This window comes from Condylura cristata, unplaced genomic scaffold (genome assembly GCF_000260355.1).
Source record: "Condylura cristata isolate star-nosed mole 26May11 unplaced genomic scaffold, ConCri1.0 scaffold00015, whole genome shotgun sequence".
Lineage (NCBI taxonomy): Eukaryota > Metazoa > Chordata > Mammalia > Eulipotyphla > Talpidae > Condylura > Condylura cristata.
The window spans coordinates 28,070,967-28,086,470 of NW_004567116.1; the positions used below are offsets into that span (position 1 = coordinate 28,070,967).

The following is a 15,504-nucleotide window of genomic DNA, read 5'->3' on the forward strand; positions in this document are numbered from 1 at the left end:
GCTAGCATATCTCTAATTCTTATTGTTGATTTCTCTAAAGTACAATAAAATGTGGTGAGTGACTTTAAGGTGAGTTGCTTTCTCAGTCCATGAGGATGTGCTGGAGTAGCACACTAGTAGGAACTTGATTTTAGACCTGAGCTAGAAATAAAAAGTGGTTAACAAATAACATTTTTAAACATTTAAAGTTTGGGGAGCAAGGATTACTAATCCGCCAGGGCAATTGTGGTTTTGAATCAGACAACAAATAATAAAAGCTTTGAAATGTATTGGTGCATTTCATAGGGTATAATAGCTTAAGCTTTTTATTTATTATCAAATTAATGTTGCTTCTGTCTAAAAATTGTGCAAAAAAAAATGGGTACAGTCTTCAAATTCTTGGACTGTTCAAGTTGCAAATAAGGAAAGAGGTTGATAGCAGCAGGTCTGAATGATTAATCAGAGCCTATACTACTCTATTATTCTTAGGAATATATTTTTCAGAAGCAGCTGTATGCAATGGTCTCTTCTATGTAAAGTGAAGTTCCCTTTCATCACTACCCTCTATGGGAAAAAGTAGTAGCTTATACACTTTAGCATTTTTGCTAACCACCCTAGTCACTGATGCATTCAGAATTGGAATGCAGGTATATCACTACTAGGAAACTCTCCCTTGGAACTTTTATTTCTTGTGATCTGCGTTCAGAATTGGGATGCAGGTGTATTGCTACTAGAAAACTCTTCCTTGGAACTTTTATTTCTTGTGGTCTGTAAAATTAATGATCACTTTTTAAAACAGTTTTGTTTTTCTATGAAATATTATTTAAAGGAAGCTAGCATTGTTCAAATACCTACTACATAGTAAATAATTGCATATATTTTAATTAATCTTTACACCAACTCTTCAAATAAGATGTATTGTTGCTAATTTTAGAAATATGGGCATGGAACCTCGGAGTGAAGTAACTTAACAATTTCATAGATCTAGTAAATGAGTGTTCTGGGATTTAAATCCCTACATGTTTCCACTATACCACACTTTTTCTCCTGGTAATCAATTATGTTAATACTGGTTGTGCTTTTCTAGTTCTAAGCAACATGCATGCAAACTTTTGAAGAAATAAGCATATATTTAGTAGATTAGTCATAATAATAGTTTTAAGGGACTTTCTTACTCAGTGTTTAGAAATTTTTGATGTGGTGATTATCTGTGAAGACAAAAAAAAAGGAAATGGATAAATAAAGCAGGGTTATTTTTCATTATAAACTCCAAAAAATGTAGGAAAACTAGTAAAACGCTGTTTCTTAAGACAAGGCCATAAAATAATTGGTAAAGAATTCTTTACTATGCAAGATACTGGGTACTCATATTTGTCTTTTATATTGATAACTAAACAATTCTGTGCATGGATCCATGGAAACAATTGGATTCTTATGTTCTCCTGGAGCTGTTTATGATTATATGTTCAAATGCAGGTGAGCAACTTAAAGCAAATAGCTGTAAGGAAGGCAGAAGGTGATGTAGGTAAGGTGATGTAGGGAAGTACAAGCTAGTAGCACCTTGGTTATTTGTGAAATCAGATAATTTAATGACTATAAAAATGTTAATTTGAGTTGATGGTGCAAACCTTTCTTTAGTTTTCACAATTACAATACATAAAAATATATATGCCCCATGTGCGAGACTTTTTTTGTATGGAATACTGTGGTAGTCAGATTTTTGGAGGATATCTAAATTACCCTGCATTTCCTGAGATGAACTCTAAACAGGTGGTGTGCTATATACATACTGCTCAAGTTCCTCAAGAGTGTCCTCAACACCTACTTTTGCAGTGAAGGAATGCAATTTTATCTCATGTTCCTAATATAGCTTCTTGGGTTGGGGCTGGAAGGTAGAAATTCGATCTGAATAGTTACCATGGACTTTGATTGCCTGTACTTTGAAATAAATGGGCAGTCACATCCTTATTTTGTCTGATTTTCTACATAACAATATAGTTAAGTGATGATTATCTTGGCTAAATATAAAAATCATACTATGGAGAACACAGAGTTAAGAACCAACAAATATTTGTTGAAAAAAATTATTGTAAAAAACTAATGTGAACCTCTAAACCTTCTGTACTAGTATCCAGTTTTGTTGTCAAATTGATTAGAGTCAAAGGATTGATGGATAGCTACCTGCTTTCTTCCCTTCTCTCTCTGTCTCTCTTTCCTTCTTCTTTATGTTTGTTGACTAGTAATATTGCTAATCTTCGTAGTGGAAAGGAGGAAAAAATATAGATAGCAAATTATTTGACTAAATTTGTATTAAAATGAATATCTTGCAATGAATTATTTTGAAATGTGATATTATTGAATATTTAACTGGAATATTAAAAATAAAATCCTATGAGAAGTATACAAATTAGTAAAGAAAAATTCAGGTGGTAATTGAAAAGTTACAAATTTCCTTAATTTAATTTTAATTGCATTTGCCCTGGAGCTACACTACTTGAGTCTAAATTCTGCCTTCAGTACTACCAGAGATGACCTCAGGCAAATTTTAATATTTTTTAAAATGGGCATTTTTGTGCTTTGGTTTCTTTATCTGTAACCCAAGGATGTCATTATCAAACTCCTAGAGTTGCCCTGAGACCCAAATGAGATAATACATGTAGTAGTGCTCAGCACAGTCACTGGTACTTTAATTATCTAATGAGTACTCTTTTTATATTTTCACTCTTTCTTTCTCTGATAATTGTCCGTCTGTTGTCCATCTGTCCTCCATCCATCCATATCTACCCATTTACCTTTCTATTTATCTTTCTAAAGTTTCTAACAAAATAGGTTGTTTTTTTATTTTTATTTTTTTATAACAGTTTATTTTTACATCGTTTTGTACATTTTTTTTTCCATCTCAATTGTAGTTCCCGTGGGCTTCCCATCACCAAGTCACCCGTGTGCCATCACCATAATCCCGTGCACTTCCCTCCCCCCCCCCGTTTTTGATCCCATTCCCCACTCCACCCCCACAAAATGTCTCTGGTATATGGCTGTTCATTATTTTTGTTATTTTCTGTCCTGGTCCGTTATACTCCTGCTATGAGTGAAACCATCCGGTATTTTTCTTTCTCTTTCTGGCTTATCTCACTAAGCATGATCTTTTCCAGCTCCATCCAAGTTGCAGCGAAAGACATGTGTTTCTCTTTTTGATTGCTGAGTAATATTCCATTGTATATATGTACCACATCTTTTTAATCCAGTCATCTACTTTGGGCATTTGGGCTGCTTCCATGTTTTTCCAATTGTAAATAAAGCAGCAATAAACATGGGGGTTCAGGTATCTATTTCAATCAGTGTTTTTGTGTCTTTTGGGTAGATACCTAGGAGTGGGATTGCTGGGTCATAGGGAAGCTCCATGTTTAGCAGTTTGAGGAACCTCCAAACAGTTTTCCATAGTAGTTGTACTAGTTTGCATTCCCACCAGCAGTGCAGGAGAGTTCCTCAAAATAGGTTGTTTTTGACATAGACTATGTAGAATTTTAAAAATATGAAATGAACTTAATTGGGGGTCTGGGAAGAGGACACAGCTCAGGGAAACCAAGTTATTTTGCAGCTACCTAGAGAATTTAGTTCAACAATATCTATATCTATATCTATATATATATATATATATATATATATATATGTAATCTTAAATTTGTATTTGCCTAATGACTTAATAATGTTAAATTATTGGGGAATTATTTTTATTTCCTTTTTGTAAAACATAGCACTAGAAACTGTGAGAATATAGAGAGCCTCGGGTTTTGTTCTACCCTTGAAAAGTTTGTAATCTGATTTGGAATTATTTATTGGAGCATTATGATTTTTACATTTAAAAAAAGATATGTAAGGTAGCATTGTGTTAAATGAGTGATATAAAATAAGTTTCAGAGCACATATTAAAAGTGAGTAGCAGAGAGGTAACTGTTAATTATGTGGAATAGTTTTCCAAATGATAAGAAAGGGTGGAGGAAGCAGCCCTCCCTGGTGGCACAGTGGGTTAGGATGCAGCACTGTAAGCTAGCTACAGCCACTTCAGTGTGAGTTTAATCCCCATCCCCCAAGGCGATCTACATGATGTGGCAGACCTCTTTTTTTCTTGCCCACTGCTTCCCTCAGCAGTGTATTTTGTTGATCTGCCTGTTCTGCTCCCCACTCTATCTCTGGTGATCCCTTTCACTGTCCCTGCACCTCTGGCCTGTACCCCAATTCATATGCATAAATAAATAAATCTTAAAAAAAATAAAAAAGGAGCAAAGTCATTAATAAATGAAGTCTGACTATATCTATCTAGTTAGAGTAGAAGATTAAATGTAGATTACTAGAAGATAACTTTAGAAAGATTGGCTGGAGATGATTGGAGGACATTGAATGACAGTGAAGAGTTTTAACTTTTTTTTCTGTCATGAGAGAGAGTCACTGATGTTTTTTGATCAAGAGGGAGGTTTGGTTAGGAGAGTAGTAGTAAAATTGCTCTGAAGGATGAGATATTAAAATTAGGGAAACCGGCTTGGAATGTGTTGTAAGAATCCAGGCATGAAGTTAATAAAGCCCTACAAAAGGTGAGTATGGTAAGAATGTAGGGGCAGGAGAAATAGTTTCAAGGAAAAGTTGATTGAGTTTAGTGACTGTCTGACAAATGGGAACAAGGATAAAAAAAGAGGATGGAGATAGTGTTAATATTTTAAGTTCATTCAGAGAATACTACCCTTCTTAGTGTGAATGAATAAGGGTGTGAAAATTCATGATGCCTCTTTTAAATGTGTTGACTATGACATAGTAGAGTGATAACCAGCAGTCGTTTGAGGACTACTGTGTTCCAGGGAGATGAGAGAGAACTAAGTTGGGGATATAGATATAAAAATCATATGATTTATATATTAAGGAATGAAATGTTTAGTGAAAAGAGTAGAGAGAAAGAATGTTTAGGTTACTGATATTAACATTTAGGTGAAGTTTTTTTGTGTGATTATTAAAAGAAAGTTATGCGCTCATCTTTCTTCGACTTTCCCTCATTCTCTCTTTCCAGTATGACTTTCAGCAATGTGTTGTGCACTGTGTAGGACACTAGGGATCCACTAATGAACAACACAGACCTGATCCCAGTCCTCCGGAAACATACAGAATAAACTTCTTTTATTTTTCTTTTATAAAATGAATCTTTTAATGCTTTCTATTTTTCTTCCATTTATAAAATCTATGCAAGCATTTATCTTCCTGGGTCTGGAAGATTTGCTCTAACAACAAATTTCCTTTTCTTTCTCTTGAAGATACTTTCTTTTATTACTATATTATGAGGATATTTTATAGCAGTATATTTTTAGGTATGTATTAAGTTGAAGTTCAAAAAACACAGATTGTTTCACCTTTACTGGGAGGCTTTCACTGTGTTAAGATTTTAAGTAGAGTCCTTTGGAAACAAACTTAATTATGTTACTTGAAAGGTCAAGGAAAGATCTTTTCCTAAAGTGGTCTTATTTCTCACTTTCATATTTCTGTTAATGCTATGAAATTTATGTCCAGTTGCAATAAAACTTGCAATTTGAGATTGTACTTTTACTTCTTGTTTCTGTCATCATTCTGCTTCTGGTATAACCACCAAATTCCCTTTACAGGGTTTTTATCTTACCCTTTTCTCCACCCTTCTCTAGTAACTTGGAATGTCATATAAGACTGGTCATTTCAGATTCAGATGAAAGATTTTATGGAGTGATATGTCTGATTCTAACTGTTTGAATATATTGTTGATAGTCTTTAATTCACTTTCACTCTGGTGTTGCTTCCTCTTTTCACTCAACTGATCCATTTTTGTGTGAGAGCATTATAAATATTATATAGACCAGAATTGTCAGACAAAAATGGAATATCAGATATTAGCATATGGCGTACTTTTTCTGACTAAAAAAAGGCACATTATTGAAAGAGGAAATCTTCTGTGTTAGGAGTGTATTGAGAGTGGGATAGTTTTTTGCTATATTAGAAGGAATGATGTAAAGTGGATATTTTAAATTTTGAAGCAACACCTATATTTATACTTTAAGAATACTTAGGGTACGGGAGGATTATGTCAGCTTTTCACATCTTTAATGCTAACCTTTTATACTAACCCAGCTTTGGGTTACTGAAATCACTTTGAGAGTGATCCTATCTGGTCACCAAATTTGGACAAGAATTTCAGATGCTGAGTGTCTCAATAATAGTTGTGGACATATACCCTATGTTTGGTTATTTTTCTAAATTTGGACAGACATCTAATTTTGTGGGGTGTATTTTCAATGTTAAAAATATATACCACTTTAGAAGATTAAAAATAAAGGATAACTTTTTTCTTTCAAGGGAAAGTTAAGGCAAAGGTTTTTGAGCTTGGATTCTCTCTTTTTTAACTATCAGAAAGATTTTTAGGTTACAAAGAAATTTCTGAAAGTATGGTTTTTATTTATATATTTATTTTTTACTTTTCCTCAAAATGTGGTTTTTATAATGGACATGCTGACAAATACACTTAGCAATACTCATCCAAATGGCAATGGTATAACTTGTAGGCTTTGTATTTTGTCTAGAAAGTTGTAGTGTTTTACTGGTATTTGTATTTACTTTTTATGAATTAACTCCTTTTGTTGTTTTTCACTTCAATTTAAAGTAGATTAATGAATTTTATTGTTAAATAACAAAAAGATTGCATCATAGCTTTCAGTGTTAAAATGCTCTCCTTTTTGGAGAATGCCAGATAGATGTGTTTACTCTGTAGAGAGATTTAAATGTGATTTTTTGTTTTCTTCATGGTAATTATGTTTGCACTTTGCTGATCACTAGTTGTGCTTTATTACAATGGAAGGTGACAATTTGATTGTCTTCAATTGGAGAAACAAGTAATTTTATATTCACTAAGCTGTCAGGTAACACTAACTCACAGTACTAAGAGCTCCTGGCAATGCGGCTTGGCACCTATATTTAACTGCTTTGATGCTTGTGTAACCTCTGCTGAATCAGAAATACTTTGCCTGCTGGAAATGGTTTTCAGGGTTGTACAATGAGGTTTTCATTAAGTAGACAAACTGAAAATGAACTGCAAAGCCACCGATGTTTCTCTCCTCCCCTTTCTCTTTGCCACTCCTCTTTTCCCTCCTTATGCCTTCCTCTCTCCTCCCCCCTCTCCCTCTCATTTGATAAGAATCAGAAATTTATACCTACTTCATTACATAAAAGAGAGGAATTGCTGAGTTGCTTTATTTAGCTAAAACAGAACATCAGAGATTAGTTTCTTTACATAGTTTTATTTATTGTCACCATGTGTGAATCTTCATTTTTTAAAATAATGTACATAGTGTCAGCTTTCATTTCCTTTTTTGGAGCAATACTAATGAGTGAAAACAGAAGTAGGAATGGAAAAATATACAGGGACAAATTTCTATCCCTTTTCTATAGATGCTGCTGCTCTAATTTATCATTTTACCAATACTTATAGGATATTCTGTAATTGGGTTTCTACATTAGTGAACTGGTTTCATGCCGACAAAGACACTTTTGGTATTTACACTAAAATTTTTGATTTTAGTTTTATGAAGAGAAGATTCAAAGTGAACATATATAAATAAAGTCATTCCATTATTTTAGGCAGTTTTTTGCTCAAGTCACATAGAGGTCTCTCAGTTAAACTACAAATTCATTGGACTTGAAGTATATCCTTTTGGTGTATATTTATATTAGACATTGTTTGGCTTTGTTCTTATTGTTAAGAGACTGGTTTTATTTTTATAATATGTGCCTTGACTGTGAAAGCAAAGATTCTAATTTGTTACTAGTAAATAAACTAAAAAATTAATTCTTATCTTTATCAAGCAAAATGTATAGATGGAGGTTACATGAAATCAAATTGTTTGATTCTAGAGAGAAACTGGATACTCAGGGACACATGTAACAATTAAAGGTTTCCCATAGGAAGTCAGGCAGAAGCCAATAGTTAGGTTGGTTGCCTGCCTCTTCCAGCAGATACTAACCAATTAGACAGAGGTGGTTACGTGATGTAACATTATCAGGAGAAACAATTCATGAGTCAAAGCATTCCAAGACATATGAGCTCTAGTCCAAAGAACAGTCTTAAGCTATATAAAGTGACAGCAATATTGTCGGCTAAATATAAACGCTAGAAACACAAACTTTGATGACTTGAGAGGAATCTGTTCCAGGTAGTCTCTGTTTTGTAAGAACCTTAGAAGGTCTTTAGAAACAGTATATTGTGCTTTGATATGAAAAATTAGAAGTTTTAGTTAAGTAAAAATTCATTAATTTTAGTCCTTTCTTAGAGATACTTCAAGTGTTCAAGCTTATCTATTTGACTCATTTTGTTGTTTTGATTGCTAACTCAAATCAGTAAATTTTCTTTTATATTAATATATTTCAGTATATTTTCAGTATATCATACCATATATGTTGTGAAAGAACCTCTACAGACTTAAACAAGAGTTCTAAATTTTCAAGATAGTTCTAAAAGCAGTGGCCTTCTTTTCCACAGAATTTTCTCAGTTACTTGTTAAACATATGGGAGAAAAACCTGGAAGAAGCCTAGGGAAACTTAGGGTTAGAGAAGGGAAGAAGAGGTAGTGCTTGATAAAACAGTACAAAGACTCAGTAATAACCCTCTAGCTTTACCCAAATGAAGGAGGGAAATATTAATTTCTGGAAATAGGGTCCATTCCCATGCCCTCTTCCTCCACCTGCCCCACCACACACACCTGGCTCACATCCCTGCTCCAATCCTTAAACATGGGAATTAGCAGTACAGGAAGAGGTTTTTAAATCATTCTTTGTCCTAGGCTAGGTGAACTGGCATTCTTTGTAGGGGTTCCTGGGTATTGTGCATTTTGGCAGCTGAACATATCTGTTACTCATGCTACTTAAAATGTGAGGCACTGTGTTATATTTTTGGAAAATTAGTTGTTTATTTCTCAGTATAAGATCAATTGCAGCATTAAATTAACAATGAATTATCTGACTGAAATAAACCTACCTTGGTAGCCTGGAGCAGAATTGCAAAAAATAAAAGTGAATGTTGGTCTGAATTTTTAATTTTTGTCTTTAAATAAACCAATTATCAAAATGTTGCTTTATATTAAAAGCAGGGCTTCTTTTGAATAAATATAAAACACCTTAGCAGTAAATGCCACTTGATAATAAGCTTAGAAGTAATAAAAACAATTAAAAAAATCAGGTTAAAAATATTCTCATAAATTTAGTGACCCTTTGGACAGCTATGTAAGCCCTAAATGATAGTTTTGAGATGGATTTTTTTCCAGGAAATAGTGAAAAAGTAATTTCTAGTTGCTATGGTTTAGAGTCTCAGAAAGTTTTTAAATAGTCCTAACTTTTAAATATATACAAAAACTGTTTTAAAAAAATAGCAACAACAGATGAGAAATGTTTAAAATAATAGAAAATATGATTTTTGAGAAAGGGGACCTACACTATATAGATGTGTCATATAGCCTCAACATTTTATAAAGTTTGATCAGCTAAATTTGATTTTTTTAAAGGAAATAAATAAATTTTACTAGATGATGAGGCTTTTAATGGCTAAACATGCATATTTTGAACTGAGATTTATATTTGGAGTAAAAGAACTATCTTTCTAGAGTCATTACCTCTTACAGTATCTTTCCACAAAGTCCTAAACCATGAAATTCGTTCCAGTGACCTGACATTCTGGGACTTCCCTTGATCTGCTGGGCAGAGACATTTCAAACTCAGGGAGCACATGATGGGAATTTAGTTTTATGTATCCTAAGTATATGTAATTCTCTTTGGAGGTTTTACTTGATAATAGCTATGCCCCAGAAAACCATCTTGTTTAACCAATGTGATAAGTTGACAATGTAGTTTTTCTCTCTGATTATAATGTACTCTGTGTAGTCAATACACTGGTACCATGTGAGTGTAATTTCCTCTTTTATTTTATCTCCAATGCACTGTATTATAAATAAACAGTTAAAAAAAACACCAAACAAATCTGTTGCATCTCCTTTTAAGATTGTACCACTGTAGACACTTGTTCTAGTAAAGTAGAATTGGGCGCATTTGATTGCATTTAAATTTTTCATGCTTCAGCAGTTTGGCTGGGAGCACAGTAAAGAAAAATCCCATGAGCGAGGATAGTTTAGAATAATAGAACTTGATTTTGTGTATTATAGCGGCAACATTTGCGCTGCTTTAGTTAGGGTTGTGTCAGCATTTCCATTATAAACCCCTGTTTTCAGGGGGTATAACTAGGGAGATTTTTTTTAATACAAATTAAAAAAACAATTCATTTGAATGATTTTAAGTTATAATAGTGCAAAAATAAAGCAAAGTAAAGTCACATAGAAATTGACCATCTTCACAAGGAACTTTGATTCTTCTGCTTATTAGCTTTATATAGGGACACTTAACATAAAATACTGTGCTGATACACTGGGGGGCGAAAACTTTAGTAATAGAAAAATTACTGATGTGAGCATTGAAATAAAATTAAACACCCCACATGATAAGTTAAAGCAAGTGCTTCTTTGATTTATGAATATTTAAAGGAAACTAGCCATGGTGTAGTGGTAATAGTAAAAACATTACCAAAAGTCAAGGGTCTTACAGCTTCCAAAACAGTACACTTGGTCTAGTGAAATGTTATAAAAGGGAAAACTGAAAAAAAGAAGTGAAATCAATGAGGATGTAATCAGTAAATTGAAGGATTCTTAAGTGACATAATTGTACAAAAATAATCAGTGAAATCTAATAATTAGTAAATCTAAGATTTATTAAATAAACTGTGCATTAAAAAATTGTGCATACTTTCCTTTTAAAAACCACTATCCAAAACAAAAACTACCAAAAACAACCAAACCAATGTAACCCGGCAGCATGCTGCACCTTGTTATCAAAAGGAAATGTCTGTAGTAGAGGGAGGCTTAGCTAAAAGAACAAAAATCCTCTTTTTCTATGAGAACAAAGATTTTGGAACTATAGTAATCACAAGAACTTGAATAAAATGTGGGGTGGAAAAGTATTCTTTTTGGGAACAAAATTGTCAGTTGCTTTACTAGAGGGATTTCAAAGTGAGATACGCCTTCCTTGGTTAACTACTATTCCTCCAGTCTTCTAATGATGGTGTGAACTGAGGATGAACAGTTTGATTTCATTATCTGTTTTTTGGCAGCCTATTTTTTTATTTGCAACCTTAATACACGTTTGTATTTGGAGGTGCAAAATAAAAGACAAATTGTGTGATGTTATAAATAGGTAGCTTTTTTGACTGGTCACTGGAGGAATCACTAGAAGACTGTTGATGAAGCAGAGGTGAAGCCTTTCCTCACTAATTGTATTCAGCGTGTAATTTCTAAACTTCCCTCTGAATTTTGATTTTCAATTAACACTCCCCATTTGAAGATAATTTTCTATTTAATGTAATTGCAGGAAATAATTTATTGGCTGATTAAGACTGAGGGCCCAGCCTTCCTTAAGAAAACACTCTAACAAACCAGCCTTTAAACTCAACTCATAGCTTTGGACAGATTTGGTCTATTTTTACAGCTGCATGGTTATGTTTAATTAGGATGGTGCACTATTGTTCATTGGTGCAGTTTATAGTTGAAATTATTCTTAAGAGACTTTTCATATTGGGTTTTATGTCATGATTAATTTATACTAAAGCAACAGTCACAGATACTGCTATTAGAAGGAACCAATTGACTTTATAGTAAGAGAACATTTGTTGGCAAGCTCTAGTCACTGAGTTTTGGATTGTGACTTTCCATTATATTTAACTATTTTAAAAAGCAGCATAAAATTGATTCTATTGTTTTTATTGTGATTTATTGCATTATTGGTATTGTCATCTGAACTATGAAAATGCTTGTTTATGGTAAACTCTTGATGAACGTGCAGAAATTATAGTTTGCCTTTTTTTTAAGCCATAGTATTTATGAGACCAATGAAATTAGGTCTAGAAATACTTGTATATGAAGAAATGTCCCTTCTTATTTTCCACAAACTTGTGCTTACACACATGTCCATTTGTTAGCACTGAGAAATTGGTCCAGTATGTATATTAGTTCTCTGATTCTTTGATATATCACTCTTTCAAACATATCATTTATTTCTCTGCAGAGAAAATATAGACATTCTTCCATGCTTGCTTCCCCCCATTTTATTTTCTAGTAGCAAGCCTAACAGATGAAATTTTTATTGTTTGAACAATAATTATTATAAGTAGGTATCAGCATTTAAACATGTTTCAAAGCACTTCAAAATCCTGTAATACTTTTATTTAGAACTGTGCATAATTAGATTACTGATCTTATATTAATTTTTTTCACTGTAGGATACTAAATCTGAGCCCCCTCATTAATTGTGAGAAATTTAGCATTAGCTGTTAAATCCTATGTGAAACATGGGCTGCTACATAAAAACTACTGTTTAAATTGGAATTAACTTAATTATTTTTCTTTGCACTTGATATTTCCTTCACTGCAATATTCATGAAAGCATGTGACAGATTTGTAAATTTAACTGTTAATCTCAGATTTCTAGACCCTTTAATCAGTATTTATTTGTCTGTAGAAACAGTACTAGCAAGTTAATGATTTGCTAATTTGAAAAATGCTCATGTGGTTTCCTATGTTAACTGATTTGTGCATTTTTTAAAAAATGGTATGAAATCAATTAATGTTTAAGAGCAATTAAGGTGGAGATTTTATTCCTTTCGTTACACAGCAATTTTAGAGCTAAAGATGCTATAAACTAAAAACAATGTAAAATTTTCAAAAATATACTCAATTGCCTATTCTGTTAGGGTAAGAACTTTTGGTGGTTTTATTTCTAAACATTTTACTAAAAATTCATGTTGATAAAGAAGTATTTTAAAAGCCTTGAACTTCCATTTAATAATCACATCTGATTACATCTGAAAATACAGAGTGAAAACCTTGTCATATTAAATGTAGTTAATGTTTACTTATGAACACATAGATGAATGTTCAGTAATTATTTCTGGAAGTTTTAAAATATTTTGCATAGTTTTAACATTTTCATAATAAATGCCTTGAATCTTGCATTGTTACTATAAAATAGAGGTATACTTATTTCATACAATCAATTCAAGTGTTACAAAATTGTCTTAAACTTAATCTAATACTATCAGCCACTCAATCTGTCACTTGAAAGTTAATTTATAGTAGTTGTAACCACTTTAAATTATGAGACTGATGCACTGCCCACTGTGTTAAGAAAGCAATTCATTGAAGCAACTTGAAGGTGTTTAGAAAAGAATCAAATTGGCTCTATAAAGTGTTAAGCCCAGAACTCATAGTATGAGACGTAGGAATTCAGGATGAGCGTTGTTTAGGGTTTTATCATAGATTATTTACTCTCTTAATTATATTTTCTCACATATATGTCTTTTGTTCCCATGTAACACATAAGAAAAATTTTTGTTTGCAAGTTATTCTCCAAACTGATTCATTTGCTAGTTAATTTATTCATTTTTGCCCATTCCTAGCCATTAAGAAATTTATAATCTGGTTGGGATTAGAAGGGAAAAAAATTGGCATACATATACTATATATTATAAAAACCTGTTCCATGAAAATTTCAGCTGTACATTGGCAAGAGAAAATATGCAGCAATAACTGGGAAGAGGTTTTCTGAGTAAAAAGCAAAGAAAGAAAATGAGAGAAGTGAAACAAGATATACTAAGAGTTCTTTTCAGTGGTTTAGAGTAATCACAAACACTTCTAAAGTTGGAGACTTTTCCTTTTTTTCCTGTATTAGTCAAATGTAGGGGGTATTTCTTTTAGTGGTGAGCTTAATGTAGAGTATATAGGTGTTGCTTTATAAGATGCATAACTGAACTTATATGTTGTAATGCTACTTCGGTGGAAGTAATTTTAAAAACGTAGCCTTTTTAATTCATGCTATTTCCCTCCTCTACAGAAGAATGTCTTCCAAGCAAGCCACCTCTCCATTTGCTTGTGCAGCTGATGGAGAGGAAGCAATGACCCAAGATTTAACCTCAAGGGAAAAGGAAGAGGGCAGTGATCAACATGTGGCCTCCCATCTGCCTCTGCACCCCATAATGCACAACAAACCTCACCCTGAGGAGCTACCAACACTTGTCAGTACCATTCAGCAAGATGCTGACTGGGACAGCGTTCTGTCGTCTCAACAAAGAATGGTGAGCTATTGAAAACTGAGCACTGTCAGTCACTAAGTATGCTTGTCAATATCATAACCTTATAACAAATAATAGATGTTTTAGCGAAAACTCAAAGTAAACAGCATTAGGAGTTATTTGTGTTTATTTAGATCTTAAAACAATCAGTAGTATATTATTAGTATCCTAGAAACTGAAAAAAAAAAAAAAAGGGAAGTGTCCATTATCAACTTATCAAAATGTGTTTAATTTAAAATTTGGGGTGACTGGGTATTCTTACTCTCTAAATCTCCAAATTTCAAGTTGTGAACTTGGTAATAACATAAGGTAGGTATTATCAAATAAAATGTGGCTGTGTATTAATATTGAAAAATTATGCTAAGTAAACATGTCTGTGTGAATGAGGTCATGTGGTAAATACATCTTCAGTGGGGAAATGCAGATATTTGTCATTTTTTATAGTCACTTGATTTATAATGAAGCTTTTCTCACTTATGTGCCTATATATTAATTCCAAAAGGACATGCAAAGCTCTTGAGTATCATTCAATCATACTGTAGGAGTTTGACCTAAAGGTAGAAACAACACCTAATACAGCAGCGTATTAACCAACTTTCCTATTTTAAATTCCATCTCTAGCCATCAAAACAGAAACCAAAGTAGATGAAATTTAAAGTAAAAAGATTACATTTTTTAGCTTCTAGGATGTGCCAATACCTCAATATGTTTTATTATATTAGGAATTTTAAACCCTATTTTACATTTCTTAACTTTTCATTTAGTTAATGAAAAATATTTTAAGCGGACAATGAGGAAATGTTTTATTCCTTAAAAATAAGGTAATATATAAAAATGCTTTTACTGCTAATATCACATATTAAAATCTTTTTTCTATGTTTAATGTCTCATAACCAATTCAATGACCATATTCCTTAATTTGTGGAGGCAGACAGTTTTCAGATGATTTTGCAGATACAACCAGTGCTGTGGAGCAGTAGGTGAGAAAGCAGGGGATTAGAATAAAAATAAAACTTTTCTAGATTAACCAGGCTCAAATGGAAACCGCATTATTCAATTAGATAGAGCACTATAAATATACTTTCCTTGCAATAGGGAGAGGAGAGAAGATAATATAATAAAGTTATATTAAAACACTGTTTTCTGATTGACCTTAAACAGTTCATTTTCTATGTCCAAAGCAGCGTGGATGAAAAAGATATCTAGTCACTGCCACTAACTTTTTTATGAGATAATGGAGTTCTATTTCTTTTTTATTTCAATAAATATTTATGGAGCACAGCACCTATATTGGGACCAGCATT

The 15,504-nt window shown here is 32.7% G+C and overlaps 1 protein-coding gene across 3 annotated transcripts in view; it reads left to right on the forward strand.

Annotated features, from left to right (window-relative positions):
- SOX6 (SRY (sex determining region Y)-box 6) overlaps nucleotides 1–15,504 on the forward strand; it is a 424,758-nt gene that overhangs the window by 117,880 nt on the left and 291,374 nt on the right. For 2 of the 3 annotated variants that reach the window (XM_004683015.1, XM_004683014.1), the window contains exon 2: nucleotides 13,963–14,203. In XM_004683015.1, the coding sequence (XP_004683072.1) occupies nucleotides 13,967–14,203 (237 nt within the window). In that variant the 5' untranslated portion in view covers nucleotides 13,963–13,966. Of the gene's footprint in view, nucleotides 1–13,962; nucleotides 14,204–15,504 lie in introns of those variants that run through there. The other variant, XM_004683016.2, reaches the window with a different exon arrangement.